At 45.7% G+C, this 15,820-nt stretch overlaps 4 protein-coding genes across 4 annotated transcripts in view; 1 reads left to right on the forward strand and 3 right to left on the reverse strand.

Moving 5' to 3' along the window:
* The window catches only part of LOC309550227 (uncharacterized protein), a 1,381,219-nt gene that overhangs the window by 367,839 nt on the left and 997,560 nt on the right, over positions 1-15,820 (forward strand).
* Positions 1-15,820, reverse strand: part of LOC309548714 (uncharacterized protein) — a gene marked incomplete at its 3' end in the record, with an annotated part of 357,939 nt that overhangs the window by 310,696 nt on the left and 31,423 nt on the right. The gene's annotated exons all lie outside the window — the stretch shown is intronic.
* The window catches only part of LOC309548715 (uncharacterized protein), a gene marked incomplete at both ends in the record, with an annotated part of 346,981 nt that overhangs the window by 308,689 nt on the left and 22,472 nt on the right, over positions 1-15,820 (reverse strand). The window contains 2 exons of the mRNA XM_082248671.1: positions 4,234-4,343; positions 7,668-8,215. Coding sequence (XP_082104797.1) covers positions 4,234-4,343; positions 7,668-8,215 — 658 coding nt within the window. The remainder of the gene's footprint in view (positions 1-4,233; positions 4,344-7,667; positions 8,216-15,820) is intronic.
* The window catches only part of LOC309548727 (uncharacterized protein), a gene marked incomplete at its 5' end in the record, with an annotated part of 365,133 nt that continues 352,953 nt past the window's right edge, over positions 3,641-15,820 (reverse strand). Inside the window, one exon of the mRNA XM_082248682.1 lies at positions 3,641-3,896. The remainder of the gene's footprint in view (positions 3,897-15,820) is intronic.

Consider the following 15,820-nt stretch of genomic DNA (forward strand, 5'->3'; position numbering starts at 1 on the left):
CCTTCCTTGCATGCACTGAGCCAAAACCCCCGGGGCCCCCCCCCTTACCCCACAGCTGCCTGTGACAGTGACAGTGACACTGACAGAGACCCCCTTCCCCCCACAGCTGAGCTGACTGCAGCCTGACACACTGAGACCTGGGTGGATGTCCCACACCTTCCCCAATCCCCCACAGCACTGACAAACACTGAGAGTGAGTGAGTCCCCCCCCTTGCCCAGACCCCCACACTGACAGAGACCTGGATGTCCCCCACACCTTCCCCAATCCCCCACAGCACTGACAAGCACTGAGTGAGTCCCCCCCCCTTGCCCAGACCCCCATAGCTGACTGACACTGACAGAGACCCCCAGGCCCCCACTGACTGACCCCCCTGGCTGCCAGACTGCCACAGCAGAACAGTACCCCCGGGCCCCGACCGACCATCCCCTGTCCCAGCCCCCCCCATCACAGACATCCCCCATACAGACGGGACCCCCATGAATGATAACACAATTATTTGTTCGGACATACCTGCTGTGTGACTGTGTGGGTTGTTGTGCACTGCATTGCAGAGGAGGACAGGTGCTGTGCTGCTCTCTGGGCTCTGTGGCGGGCGGCTGGCGTCACTGGCAGTGGCGTGGCGGCTGGGCCTCCAGGGCCTGTCAGCGGCTACGGTGAGGTGAGGCTGGCGGCGCTGGCTGGCTGCGATGGGGACGCACTTGGGGCTCCTCACTCCTGTGTGTGGACTGTGGACTCACTGGACTGGCGGCTTCTGGCTTGGATGGCTGGCTGGCTGGCTTCTAGGCCGCAGGTGGGACGCCGATACACGCGGGGGATGTCTTGCTGCGCCTCGGCCCGGGTCAAAGAGGCGGAAGGGGAGGGGCGGAGCCTTTTTATTAAGTTCCCGCCACTAACCCTCCAATCAGCTGCCGATCCTGCGATCTTGTGATTTTTTTTTCCCTTGCGCGATAGGGCGTGGCCGCGGCTGATGACGTCACCTCGTATAATCGATTATGCCGGCAGCCCGCATCGATGCAGAATCGCGAAGGGTCGAATCGCAATGCATCGATCTTTCGATTATATTCCCCAGCCCTAGTATATAAGGTCCATGCTTTACTCAAAATGGTGGGCATGCCCCCGAAGAGGTCCTCAGGGACTGGGTTCCATAGTTATGAGGTTCCATAGTGATGAACTACAACCCTGGACCTGTATAGCACCCTCTGGCTAACTCAACACATTGCACCAAGTGTCATAGGGAGCGCCTCATGCTGGATCCAATGCCTGAAACAAAATTACAGGGCATTTCCAGAGCGTGGGGGTCTGAGTACAGCTCCCAAGGTTGCACCGATCCGGGTACACTGCTTCTGTGTAGAGAGTAGAAGACAGCGAGGGCTGATTGAAGAATCAGAAGATAAAATAATAAAGAGGAAAATAATAAACCAGTGAAGATAACCCGCAAATATATCCCATTCTAGGTTGGTGCACATTATTCTGCTCACACAATCAGTGCAAGTCCAGCTGGTCATTGAGGCATCAAAAGAAACTTGAATGGACAACCATGCTCCAACAAAATACTCCTTTATTAGAATATATCCAGAAGTGACAACATGGCAGGAGAGATGAGACTGTCAACGCGTTTCACACCACAAGCATTTAGTCACAGCAAACCCGCCATACTGCTTTCTCTCTATTTAAACATACAACATCAATTACCATATTAATTAATATTTAAGCTGAACATCATAGACATGTGCAGAATGGAAACATTTGTTTTATTTCAGATAAATCTGTTTACTTATTTTATTTCGCTTTCTAGAATTCATTTCATTTCACGCTTTGAGAACGATTGGAATTCTGATCGGTCAAGAAACGATCGACTGATTCGAATTCTGTGTGAAGAAAAGCGGGTTGTTAAGCAGGGGGCTGGGAAGCCGGCCATCCACATCCTTACCAACCATGACTCATCAGCTGTCAGCAGGCTTCCCCACTGACAGATGAATGGAAAGAAAAGAATGCCGGCATTGCCCAACAATAGAAAAATGTTTAAAATAAATGGCGTGGGGGTCCCCCCAAAATCCATACCAGACCTTTACCTGAGCATGCAATTCGGCAGGTCAGGAAAGGGGGGACAACAAGTGCCCCCCTCCTAACCAATACCAGGCCACATGCCCTCAATATGGGGGGGGGGGGTGCTGCTTTGGGGCAGCTCTCTTCAAGCCAGCCACCCACAGCCCCTGTGCCAGCCAGCCATCCACCACAGGATGCCAGCCAGCCACGACTCACCACAGGGTGCCAAACAGCCACTGACCCACCACAGGGTGCCAGACAGCCAACCACTAACAGGCCCTGTACCAGCCACCCACCACAGGGTGCCAGCCAGCCACCCACAGGCCCTGTACCAGCCAGCCACAGGCCCTGTACCAGCCACCCACCCACCTCAGGGTGCCAGCCAGCCAGCCACCCACAGGCCCTGTACCAGCCAACCACCCACCACAGGGTGCCAGGCAGCCACCCACCACAGGGTACCAGTCAGTCATCAACCACAGGGTGCCAGCCAGCCATCCATCCACTACAGGGTGCCAGCCAGCCATTAAGCATTATACAAATATTAACATGTTCAGTACCAGATTTGTGTCAAAAATTGTCTTCATTTTTCAAAACTTTAAATGTCCAAAATATTGGCCGATACCGATACGTTGTGACCAAAATATCAGTATTGGTCCTGAAAAAACCATATCAGTCTATCCCTAACCGAAGGGTCTGGTATGGAAAGGGGGAGGGGAGCACGACGTTTTGTTCTATTGCCAGGCAATGTCGGCATTCTTTTCTTTCCATTCATCTGTCAGTGGCGAAGCCCGCTGACAGCTGATGAGTCATGGATCGTAAGGATGTGGGCGGCCGGTTTCCCGGCTTGCTTAACAACCAGCTATTTCTTCACACAGAATTTGCATCGGTCGATCGTTTTTTTTTGACTGATCCGAATTCGAATCGTTCTGAACAGTTGGAATTTATTAGAAAATGGAAAAAACTAAACAAATTTTAACAGATTTCAACTAAATTCATTACAATTTCATTTGGAGATTTGGATACATCCGAATCTAGGAATAACCAAAAATTTTTCGGAAATTGTATTCGCAGCGAAACGAATTTCACGTGTCTAACACTTAATGGCCACCCGCTAACAGCTGGGATCCCAGCCAATGCAAATGGCCGCCGATGGCAGGGCCCACTCTCCAGGCATGGATCCTCTACATATGTATGCCATAACACCACCCGGCTGATAGCTGGGGACTCAATGACCATTCGGGACATCCTGGAAGACTTCTGGATACCAAAGGAAGCTCCTGACATCCCGCACAGCTGCCCAGCACCAGACCCGCCAACCAATACTTCCAATAGGTAGGAAAACTTCATACAAAAATGGTCCAATAAGTGAGGAGGACAAAAAAGGAACGCAGCCATTGGCTTATCCTGAAAATTTATGGGGGTGGGGTCTTATGGGGGAGGAACGAGGGCGGGGCTATCCAAACGTATGAAGCCATGGACATCTGTCAGGAAAGCACATTATGGCCACTAGATGGAACTGACCATTATAGGAAATCCCAATTCAGCATGACTGGGGGAATGCGGGTCACATTTCATCAACACATTTATAACAACCAGATCTGTAAGTGTTTGTAAAATCTTCCCGCACAAAATGTACTCAGCCAATGAAAGGTAAGGACTCCATTTTTATTTTTCTCCCGCTATCAATGGCCAACACTTCATCCATGTCTTTGGTGATCTCTGATCTCCTTATGAAGTGTTTCTTACATGATGAAGATCAGCCATGGAGTATATCTGAGGTGTATATCAGGGTGTGCTTCTTCCCCACATGTCCACCAACATTCATATACTGTAGAAGACATTTCCCGCACTCAAGGCATGAATACACTTCCAGGGTTGTGTGGGATCCCTGATGTACAGGAAGACAGGACTTCAGTGAGGAACAATTCCCTCACTCAGGACAGGAAAGTGGATTCCCCACCGTGTGAGATCTCTGATGTCTGGAAAGATGGTTCTTCTGTGAAAAACATTTCCCACACTCATAACAGGAATATGGCTTTTCCCCCCTATGAAATCTCTGATGTCTGTAAAGATGGGACTTCACTGAAAAACATTTCCCACACTCAGGACAGGAATACGGCTTCTCACCAGTGTGCAATCTCTGATGTCTGGAAAGAGTGTACCTCTCTGAAAAAGATTTCCCGCACTCAGGACAGGAATATGGTTTCTCACCAGTGTGAAATCTCTGATGACTGGAAAGAGTGGACTTCTCTGAAAAACATTTCCCACACTCAGGACAGGAATATGGCTTCTCACCAGTGTGCAATCTCTGATGTTTGGAAAGATTGGACTTCTCTGAAAAACTGTAAGATCCTGGCACTCTCAGTGCCTCCTATCACATCATTTCCGGGTGCATTCCATCTACCTAGGTAGATGGAGTGCATATAGGTGTGTTTCCCTTTAAGAGTGCTGACATCATCATGAGGCGCCGGACTGAACAGCTATTTAAACCACCAGCTTTCACTCACATGTGTTCGTTCAATGTGCCTTGATGTTCACCTTACCTGTTCTTGTGATGCCAGAGCTGCTGGCTATACCCTTTGCCTGAACTGAACCGGAACCCCGCTGCCGATCCCGTATCTCGTTACCGGATCACTCCTTACTACTGGACCTTGCTACTGCTAACTATCTAGTGATAAGTACCCCGCAGGGGATTCCTTACTAAACCTATACTTCCACTATCATCTGCTGCATATACAAGGACTATCTCTATCTAAGCTATTCCTGTCATCTGCATATACAAGGACTATCTCTATCTAAGCTATTCCTGTCATCTGCATATACAAGGACTATCTCTATCTAAGCTATTCCTGTCATCTGCATAGATTGTTAGCTCTTGGGACTATCATCAACTATCCTTGCACTAGGTTACTCTATCTTGTATACCTCATCTGCTGTCCTCTACCATCTATATTATACATGTTTACTAGAACCTATCTGCATACTACCATCACCTACCACTCTACTGAATACTATTACTGAGTGCTCACCATACTATCGCCTGTCTCTCACCTATACTATCATATCTTCTATCACTCCAGGAACATCATATTGAGTGTGTGTATATTGCATAAACAGGCTGTGCACGATGATGAAGTCCTGAGAGTTGGATATGTTGTTCAACAGAATCTCTACACGACTACTGAGTGTAACAATTCTGCAGCTGCAAATCCATTCACTAACAAAAAACGCATGAACGTTACAAAAACATTTCCCGCACTCAGGACAGGAATACGGCTTCTCACCAGTGTGCAATCTCTGATGTTTGGAAGGAGTGGACTTCTCTGAAAAACATTTCCCACACTCAGGACAGGAATACGGCTTCTCACCAGTGTGAGATCTTTTATGCACATTAAGTTTGGATTTAAAGCTGAAACACTTCCCACACTCAGTACAGGAGAACCTCTTATCTGGTGGAAGGACGACACTTTCCCTCACAGTCTGAGGTTCCTCAGGATAAGAGGAATACGATGGTCCGGCACTGTCCCTCACAGTCTGAGGTTCCTCAGGATAAGAGGAATACGATGGTCCAGCACTGTCCCTCACAGTCGGAGGTTTCCTCGGGATAAGAGGAATACGATGGTCCGGCACTCTCCCTCACAGTCTGAGGTTCCTCAGGATGAGAGGAATATGATGGTCCGGCACTGTCCCTCACAGTCTGAGGTTCCTCAGGATAAGAGGAATACGATGGTCCGGCACCGTCCCTCACAGTCTGAGGTTCCTCAGGATAAGAGGTATACTATGGTCCATCTACACTGTGTGGTGCCGGATGGACATTTGAGGTAGCCGGGTTTTCTCCTGGACTATACTGTGTGATGTCCTCATCTTCTACTTTACAGTCTGGAGACAAAGTGAGACAATCCTCTGAGGTTTTCCTCATCTCCCGTCCATCTACTAAAATAGAAATACAAAGATTATTACTAGACATCAGCAGATTGGTTCCCCTAAACCAGGACTCCGCCCACATCAGGCAGCTTTGTCTCTGAGGATCTTACAATTCCACCCTCAAGGTAACTAGTAAATGGGTCCTCTGATCTCCTACCAGTTCATTTCCTCATTCATGGATCTTAGTCAGAGAGGGAGGAAACAACGAGAACTGTCTTTTATAGGAGTGATGGTGATGAGGGGATTATAGGATGAGTGTCCCCTCCCCCTCTATCACTCATTGAAAATCTTCTCAACACAAGAAGTCCCGCACTTCCTTATTTAGTCCATGATTTAGTCATGAAAAACAGCGGGGCTGAGCCCCACCAGAGGTCAGAGAGTGAAGATGGGGGGAGAACAACCAAGATGAAGACTGGACTGATCCTGAAGACCACCATCATTGGGTTACTGACTCCTCCCTCATTATTACTTTCTGTTGTTTAAGGTTCCAAAGTTGGAGGAAGTTATCACATTATTATCACCATGTAAAAGTCTGTCCTCCAATCAGATCATCAGATATAAAATGTGATACAAAATAAATAATAAATCGGTATAATCATGTAGTGTAAAGAATGGTGTATAAATATTCACAGAAACATTCAGCCAATGGCAGCTTACATTCAGAAAGTTTATTTCACTAAACACAAAAACAAATAAAAAATAAAATAAAATGCAGCGCCAAAAAAATCAAAAATAAATTTCTGCCCCCAAATCTGTAGCCAATAAGTGGGAAATAATTTCCCTCCTCTCCTCCTTCCTCTTCCTCCACGGTATATATGGGGGGGGATAGAAGATATGGGCGGAGCCTGCGCAGAGAAGTCCTATCTCGGCCATCCCAGGGAAGGGGTATCTGAGTGAAGGATCACATTGTCAAGTCTCGGCTTTGTAATTCTATCATCTTGAATTTTAATGTTGAATAAAGCAGATAGATGGAGAGCACTAGAGGGGGTGTTATTTTCTACCCTCCCCCCCCATATATACCGTGGAGGAAGAGGAAGGAGGAGAGGAGTGAGCGATGTCCCTAGAGGGGGAAGGGATCTGTGGGACTCGCTGGTAACACAGGAGTCAGATGGTAAGGTGAGTGGAAGTGACCACCCGCACCTTTCTCATCTGCAATTTCTGCACTCGCACTTTATCATTTATATTGGCCCTGACTGATGACACGTGTCACATGACACACATTTCTATCCTCTTATTGGACGATCACATTACTATTTATTCGTTTCCTGACACTGTTTAATAGATTTCATATTTTTGAATTTTAAAGAGGTTGTAAACTCGTTTAACATTTTTATTTTTTTTTTACAACCTGAAAGAGAAACACATAATGAGCTAGTATGTATCGCATACTAGCTCATTATGAAATATTTACCATATTTATCGGTGTATAACACGCACCTCATTTTAAGAAGGAAATTTCAGGAAAAAAAAAACTTACATTTCAAATAAAGAACTTTGAAGCAAAATAAGGGTAACTCAGAACTTTTTTTTTATTATTATTAACACTTATAAAGGTAAATAACGTAAAAGCAACTGTTTTAACAAAGAAACTTGGATATTATATGTTTTTACAAAAGTTTACTCAGAAATCGCTGCTATCTGGGAAACCAAGAAACTCTTCATCTTCACTGCTATCGTCAATATCTTGGAACTGAACACTGCTGCTTTCACTGCTACTGTCTTCATAAATCAGCTCCTCTTCTTCACCATCCAAAGCATTGCTTATGCCACATTTCTTAAAAGATTTGATAATAATATCTTCTTTAACTGCGTCCCACCAAGTCTTTATCCACTGACACACTTTGGAAATGCCAGGTCTTTTCATTCTCCCAGAACTTTCATCACACATGTATTTATTCCATTCTTCACGCATGAAGGCTTTGAAGGGCTTGTTAATGGAAACATCCAATGGCTGCAATTGTGATGGAAGTCCTCCTGGAATGACTGCTACTTGTGTTTTGCACATTTGAAATTCTTTCTTTGTTGGTTCTGTAAGATGAGATCTGAATGAGTCCAGTACTAACAAGGATGGCTTCTTTAACAAAGCACCGGGGCGCTTCTCCCACACATTTCTGATCCAAAGCCTCATGCCTTCTTCGTCCATCCAACGTTTGGGATGAACATGCACCTGTATGCCACTTGGAATCTTCTCCTTAGGAAAAGTTTTCCTTTTAACAATGACCAATGGTGGCAGCTTGTTTCCGTCTGCAGTCACAGCAAGGACCACAGTATAACAATTATTTTCATGCCCTGAAGTTTTATTTGTTACTGTCTTGGCACCTTTTGCTTCAACAGTTTTATTTGAAGGAACATGAAAAGTGAGCGGAACTTCGTCCATGTTGCCGATTTGACCAATTTCAAAATTTTGTCTCTTCCTTTGTTTGATAATAAATTTATGAAAATGTATTATCTTCTCTTCATAATCTTCTGGCATACGCTGGGCAATCCTGGTTCTTGTTCATATCCGAAGCTCATGCCTCTTCATAAATCTTTGGCACCATGATGCCGTCCCTTGGAAATCTTGTATTTGCAACTCTTTGCTGATTTTCACTGCTTGAATGATGATCATTTTTGTTGATAATGCAATGCCCGCTTTTCTATGATTAAGTACAAATTCCTTCACCCGTTCTTCTAATTTTGGCCATTTAGCAATACCGCTGCGAAAATTGCATTTTGTTTTTGATAATGTCTTGAGTTTTTCTTCCATTTTTCGCCACTCTCGTATTGTGCATTCTGTTGGTGGCTCTCCAAAATGCCTTGCTGCAGCCCTATTTCCATGTTGCTTGGCATATTCCACAACCTTTAACTTGAAAGCAGCTGTATATGCTGCACGCTTTCCCTTTGATTCCATTAGGGATACCGTAGTAGGGAAATACCGTAAGGACGGTAATGAATTCAGCGTCGGAATGTCAGGATGAGTCACACTGCAGTGGTATACTTTTTTACCTAAGTTTAAATTTAAAAAAAGAGTAAGGTAGTATCAGGGGTGTGTAAATTTACCGGTACTCTTGTTATATCTGTGTGTTGTAGGATGGCTGTGTGCAGCGTGTGTTGTAGGATGGCTGTGTGTAGTGTGTGTTGTAGGATGGCTGTGTTAGCATGTGTTTGTATGGTATGGTAAGATTAAGGATGGGCTCGGACGTATTCAGATTGAGCCCCCCCAGGAAGCCAATCATAGGTAGTGAGGCATTTCCCAAACGTCAGCTTCACATACACACGCTACCTATGATTGACAGGGTGCAGTGTCGGCTTCCTGGCGAGCTCAATCCAAACACGCCTATCGCCTGAAAGGGGAAGTGGGGTAAAAAGACAGGGATGGGGTCCTGTGTGTCTCTTAGCTCCCACCCCCCTGTCAGGTAGTGTTTCTTTAACCACTTTCCCACTAGCCACTGTGCTGCTACTGCGGCACAGTGGCTCGTTATCGTCTAGCGACGTAGACCTACGTCGCTAGACTCCTCCCCTGTAGGCGGCGCTCCCGCTGTTTTCATTCACTGCGGGAGTCGGGCCAGGGGAGGAGCGGCGGCGATCGCTGCTGCTCTGCCCCGATCGTCGGGGAATCGAGTTTGGAGATCCGCCCGCCTGTGTAAACAGAGCGGGCGGATCTCCTCAGTGACAGGGAGTGACAGATCGGAGTGTTCAGCATAGCTGGACATCCGATCTGTCCCTGGCTCACACAGTCACCTCCCCCCACACACGTCAGTAAGCACCAGGCATACATTAACCCCTCCCTCTCCAATAAAATTAACCCCTTCCCTGCCAGTGTCATTTTTACAGTAACAGTGCATATTTATAGCACTGATTACTGCAGTAATGTCACTGGTACCCCCAAAAGTGTCAAAAATGTCAGTCAAGTGTCCGATCTGTCCGCCGAAATGTCGCAGTCCCGCAAAAAAAAAAAAAAATCACAGATCGCCGCCATTACTCGTTAAAAAAAAAAAAACACCAAAAATGACAAAAATCTTTCCCTTTGTTAGTAAACGCAATAACTTTTGCGCAAACCAATCAAAATACGCTTATTGCGATTTTTTTTACCAAACATATGTAGCAGAAAACAAATTGGCCAAAAATGTAAAAAAAATTGGTTTTACATCTTTTTTGGGGGGAATTTCATATAAAAAAAATGTTAAAAATATTGTTATTTTTTCAAAATAAACGCTCTTTTTTTGTTTATAGCGCAAAAAGTAAAAATCGCACAGGTGATCAAATACCACCAAAAGAAATCTCTGTTTGTGGGCAGAAAAGGACATAAATTTCGTTTGGGTACAGCGTCGCACGACCACGCAATTGTCAGTTAAAGTCGCACAGTGCCGAATCGCAAAAAGTGGCCCAGACGTAAGACGGCAAAATGCTCTAGTGGTAAAGTGGTTAAGCTGGATACACACTATCCAACTTTTGTGGTTATATTTCATTCATATTCACCTTTTCTATGTAGTGCAAGGGCCTGCCAGATTGCACACAAATTGAAAGGGTTTAGGTTTGACCTCATATTATATGGTTTTGGTAAGTCTACAGACAAAAGTCTACAGAGAAATCTGCACGTGTGTATGGTCCTTAAGGCTGGATACAAACTATACAACTTTTGTTGTTAGATTTCCTTTAGATTTACCTTCAACTATGTAGTGCAAGGGCCTGCCCGATTGCATACAAATTGAAAGTGTTTAGGTTTGACCTCATATTATATGGTTTTGGTAAGTCTAAAGGAAAAAGTCTTCAGAAAATCTTATAGTGTGTATGGCCCATTACTCTCTTCCCCCCCCGGGCAGATTTCTTTTGCCATTCTGGTCCCCTTAAGTGCCGGTTCACATTAGTGCGAGTACAAAGATCGCATGTAGTTCGGAGCGCACTGCTCTTAAAATTACCGTACATTCGATCTCATGTGCGGTGCAAATTTCAGCCATACAGTTTGTATGGCTGAATTTGCACCGCATCCGCACTAAACACACACACATGACCCTTTTTTTTTATCCGCAGCACTAGTGTGATCCGATTCTTTGCAAACATGCAGATCGCACTGCGATATGCGATCTCAACTGGGGGTGTCGTTAACTTTTAATTGACATCCCCTGCGTATCGCATATGGCAGTGTGAACTGCCAGGGGTGCGGATGCGATGCGTGAACAAGCTGCATATTTGCAGCCTTCCCGCATCGCACAAGTGTGAACCGGCACTTAAGGTCCATGCACACTGATGGGGGGCCTGTCAGGGGATGGGAGCTAAGAGACACACACTAGCTGACAGGCCCCCCCCCCCCAAAGGCAGCAGTGTGCACTGATTTTAAAGTGGACCAGATTATCAAAAGAAGTCTGCCAGGGGGGAGCAAAGAAACACTGCCTGGTAGGGAGACAGACACTAGCCATCAGCAGTGTTTCTTTGCTCCCCCCTTGCAGATTTCTTTTAATACTCTGGTCCCCTTTAAAATCAGTGCACACTGCAGGGAGGGGGGTCAGCTAGTGTAAGTAGTAGTATGTAGTAGTCTCTTGCTCCCTTTTGCTCTGTCAGGCAGTGTCTAATCTTTGTGTGCAATATCGTACTTGTCACATTCTTGAAATTCCTTAAATGCCATTCCCTAAATACCTTTACCTCAGTGAAACTCTTGCGAGCAATGCAGAGCCATTGCCGTGGTTACGACGGCCGCGAGATTTACTAGTGTGACGTATCCCCTGTAGCAGGAAGGCTGCACAGGAGGTCTGTAATGCCGCGCCATTCAAGAAGAATTCCACTTGCTTATATTATGTGACACATTCCAGTGTAGCAGAGGAAGGCTGCCGGGGACTGCAATGCGCGCCGATGACATCCATTCATGCCGGTATGCGGTATGTACTATGGGTCCTTAATATTATATCTGTGTATAACACGCACATATCATTTGCCCCCTATTTTCAGGGAGAAAAAGTGTGTGTGTTATACGCTGATAAATACAGTACCTTAGAACGAGCCCCCGCCGTGCCGCCCGCTTACCTGTATGACGGGCGACATGTTCAGTCGCCCGTCTTCCGGGATCGCCGCATCCGGCCATCTGATTGGCCAGAGCCGTGGTGACGTCACTCCCGAGCACGCGCGCGCGGGAGCAGACAGTCCCGGCATGGGGCTCTGAAGGAATGGCACCAGCGGCCGTTCCTTCAGAGCGCATGCGCCAGTGACGTCACTGGCTGCATGTAAGGTAAATATCTCCTAAACGGTACATGTTTAGGATATATTTGCAGTACCTATAGGTAAGCCTTATCATAGGATCACCTATAGGTACAAGTTGCAGAGGAGGGTTTACTTCCTCTTCCTCTGATTGTTACACGGCGCGGTGATATCGCACAGATTGGATTATTATTTCCCACTTATTGTCTACAGATTTGGGGGAAGAAATTTATTTTCATTTTCATTTGATTTTTTCATCAGATATAAAATGTCCAGCTGGTAGGAAATGGGCGTAACAAAGAGAATCCATATTATGTGTATATACAGTATCTGACAAAAGTTAGTACACCCCTCACATTTTTGTAAATATTTTATTCTATCTTTTCATGTGACAACACTGAAGAAATGACACTTTGCTACAATGTAAAGTAGTGAGTGTACAGCTTGTATAACAGCGTAAATTTGCTGTCCCCTCAAAATAACTCAACACACAGCCATTAATGTCTAAACCACTGGCACCAAAAGTGAGTACACCCCTAAGTGACAATGTCCAAATTGGACCCAATTAGCCATTTTCCCTCCCCGGTGTCATGTGACTCGTTAGTGTTACAAGGTCTCAGGTGTGAATGGGGAGCAGGTGTGTTAAATTTGGTGTTATCGCTCTCACTCTCTCATACTGGTCACTGGAAGTTCAACATGGCACCTCATGGCAAAGAACTCTCTGAGGATCTGAAAAAAAAGAATTGTTGCTCTATATAAAGATGGCCTAGGCGATAAGAAGATTGCCAAGACCCTGAAACTGAGCTGCAGCACGGTGGCCAAGACCATACAGTGGTTTAACAGGACAGGTTCCACTCAGAACAGGCCTCGCCATGGTCGGCCAAAGAAGTTGAGTGCACGTGCTCAGCGTCATATCCAGAGGTTGTCTTTGGGAAATAGACGTATGAGTGCTGCCAGCATTGATGCAGAGGTTGAAGGGGTGGGAGGTCAGCCTGTCAGTGCTCAGACCATACGCCGCACACTGCATCAAATTGGTCTCCATGGCTGTCGTCCCAGAAGGAAGCCTCTTCTAAAGATGATGCACAAGAAAGCCCACAAGCAGTTTGCTGGAGACAAGCAGACTAAGGACATGGATTACTGGAACCATCTCCTGTAGTCTCATGAGACCAAGATGAACTTATTTGGTTCAGATGGTGTCAAGTTTGTGTGGCGGCAACCAGGTGAGGAGTACAAAGACAAGTGTGTCTTGCCTACAGTCAAGCATGGTGGTGAGAGTGTCATGGTCTGGGGCTGCATGAGTGCTGCCGGCACTGGGGAGCTACAGTTCATTGAGGGAACCATGAATGCCAACATGTACTCCACATCCTGAAGCAGAGCATGATCCCCTCCCTTCGGAGACTGGGCCACAGGGCAGTATTCCAACATGATAACGACCCCCAAACACACTTCCAAGATGACCACTGCCTTGCTAAAAAAGCTGAAGGTAAAGGTGATGGACTGGCCAAGCATGTCTCCAGACCTAAACCCTATTGAGCATCTGTGGGACATCCTCAAACGGAAGGTGGAGGAGCGCAAGGTCTCTACCATCCACCAGCTCTGTGATGTCATCATGAATTAATGGAAGAGGACTCCAGTGACAACCTGTGAAGCTCTGGTGAACTCCATGCCCAAGAGGGTTAAGGCAGTGCTGGAAAATAATGGTGGCCACACAAAATATTGACACTTTGGGCCCAATTTGGACATTTCCACTTAGGGGTGTACTCACTTTTGTTGCCAACAGTTTAGACATTAATGGCTGTGTGTTGAGTTATTTTGAGGGGACAGCTAATTTACACTGTTATACAAGCTATACACTCACTACTTTACATTGTAGCAAAGTGTCATTTCTTCAGTGTTGTCACATGAAAAGATAGAATAAAATATTTACAGAAATGTGAGGGGTGTACTCACTTTTGTGAGATACTGTAGCAGTGGGTAGAGGGGATAGAGCAGAAGTCTGTAATGTAAACATAGAGTATATAGTGCAGGGGTCAGGAGTATGTAATGAACAACATAGAGTATATAGTGCAGGGGTCAGGAGTATGTAATATACAACATAGAGTATATAGTGCAGGGGTCAGGAGTATGTAATGTACAACATAGAGTATATAGTGCAGGGGTCAGGAGTATGTAATTTACAACATAGAGTATATAGTGCAGGGGTCAGGACGCATAATATTGGTATTCAGTAGTCAGTGGTGGATTACATGTATTTATGTCATGTATGTATTTAGTGGTAATGACCCACCTGTGCTGATCTCTGTAGGAATGTCCTCCTCTATAAATGTCCCCGTTATTCCATCCTCCTCCATAGACTGCTGATCATCCCTCACATACGTCTCTTCTTCTTCTGCTTTAACCTCAAATTCTATATCGATTGGATCTCCACTCTAAACCAAGAAAATGAGAGAGACTATCATCTGGAAGATATAAGCTTTAATATTGTGATATTATATATATAAAAACACATAGGATGTGTCCATGTTCTAGATGCTCCAATCCACCAACCTTGTAACATTGAGGGATGGTGTGACCTTCCTGTGTGGAATCCCGAGAATACAGAGGACGGGGACATCTCTCTGGTGGGTTTCTGTAGCTGGATGACTCCACCATGGTGTCCTGGTACAGATCTTTGTGTTCCTTTAGAAACTCTGACTCCTTCATCACCCCATCCTCATCATCCTCCTCTTTTATCTCTTCTTTAACCTCAACTTTAGAATCTCTCAGGTTTCCACTCTGAATATATAATAAAAATGACATCAATGGTAACAATGCAGATAATGTACAGATCCTAATGATACTATCAGTGATTGTTCCTCACCTACCTGATGATGGTGAGGGATGGTGTGACCTTCCTGTGTGGAATCCCGGGAATACAGAGGACGGGGACATCTCTCTGGTGGGTTCCCATTACTGGATCCATCTGTAGGAAACACACACACTGACTGAATACATTGTTTCTATGTGTTTATCAGATGATGGGGGATCTAGGTGGAGCCTCTGTACTGCTCTCTTATTTACAATAAAGTCTCCTCTTACCCGGTGATGTGAGGGGCGGCGGATTCTCCATCATGACGTCCTTGTAGAGATCTTTGTGTCCTTCTAAATACTCCCACTCCTCCATGGAGAAATAGACAGTGACATCCTGACACCTTATAGGAACCTGACACACACAATGATACAGTCACCATCCAGACACATCCCTTGTCTGTTACTGGATAATGTCCCAGAATTCCCAGCACCGCTCACCTCTCCTGTCAGCAGATGGACCATCATGGTGGTCAGTTCCAGGATCTTCTGCTCTCTGTTCCTCTCAGGTATCGGAGAACGAGGTGGAGGCACCATGGTGGGGATTTGGGTCCTGCTCCATCCTCCTGAGATTGGCTCTCCAGTAGACTCCTTCATTACAACACAATCCTACAGATCAGGAGAAAGATAAACCGATATAAATCATCTGACATCATCTACATGTCTATAATAAGAACATGGTCTTTTGATCAGACTAGATAAGAGTAATGTCATGTGACCTCCCAGAATCCTCCTCACCTCTCCGATCAGCAAGTAGATGATCTCCAGAGTGAGGCTTAATAACCTCTCAGTCATGTGACTCTGATCCTCCTCCACCCTCATTGGTGTGGTCAT

Source organism: Pelophylax lessonae, assembly GCF_965119305.1.
Source record: "Pelophylax lessonae genome assembly, chromosome: 3".
Classification (NCBI taxonomy): domain Eukaryota; kingdom Metazoa; phylum Chordata; class Amphibia; order Anura; family Ranidae; genus Pelophylax; species Pelophylax lessonae.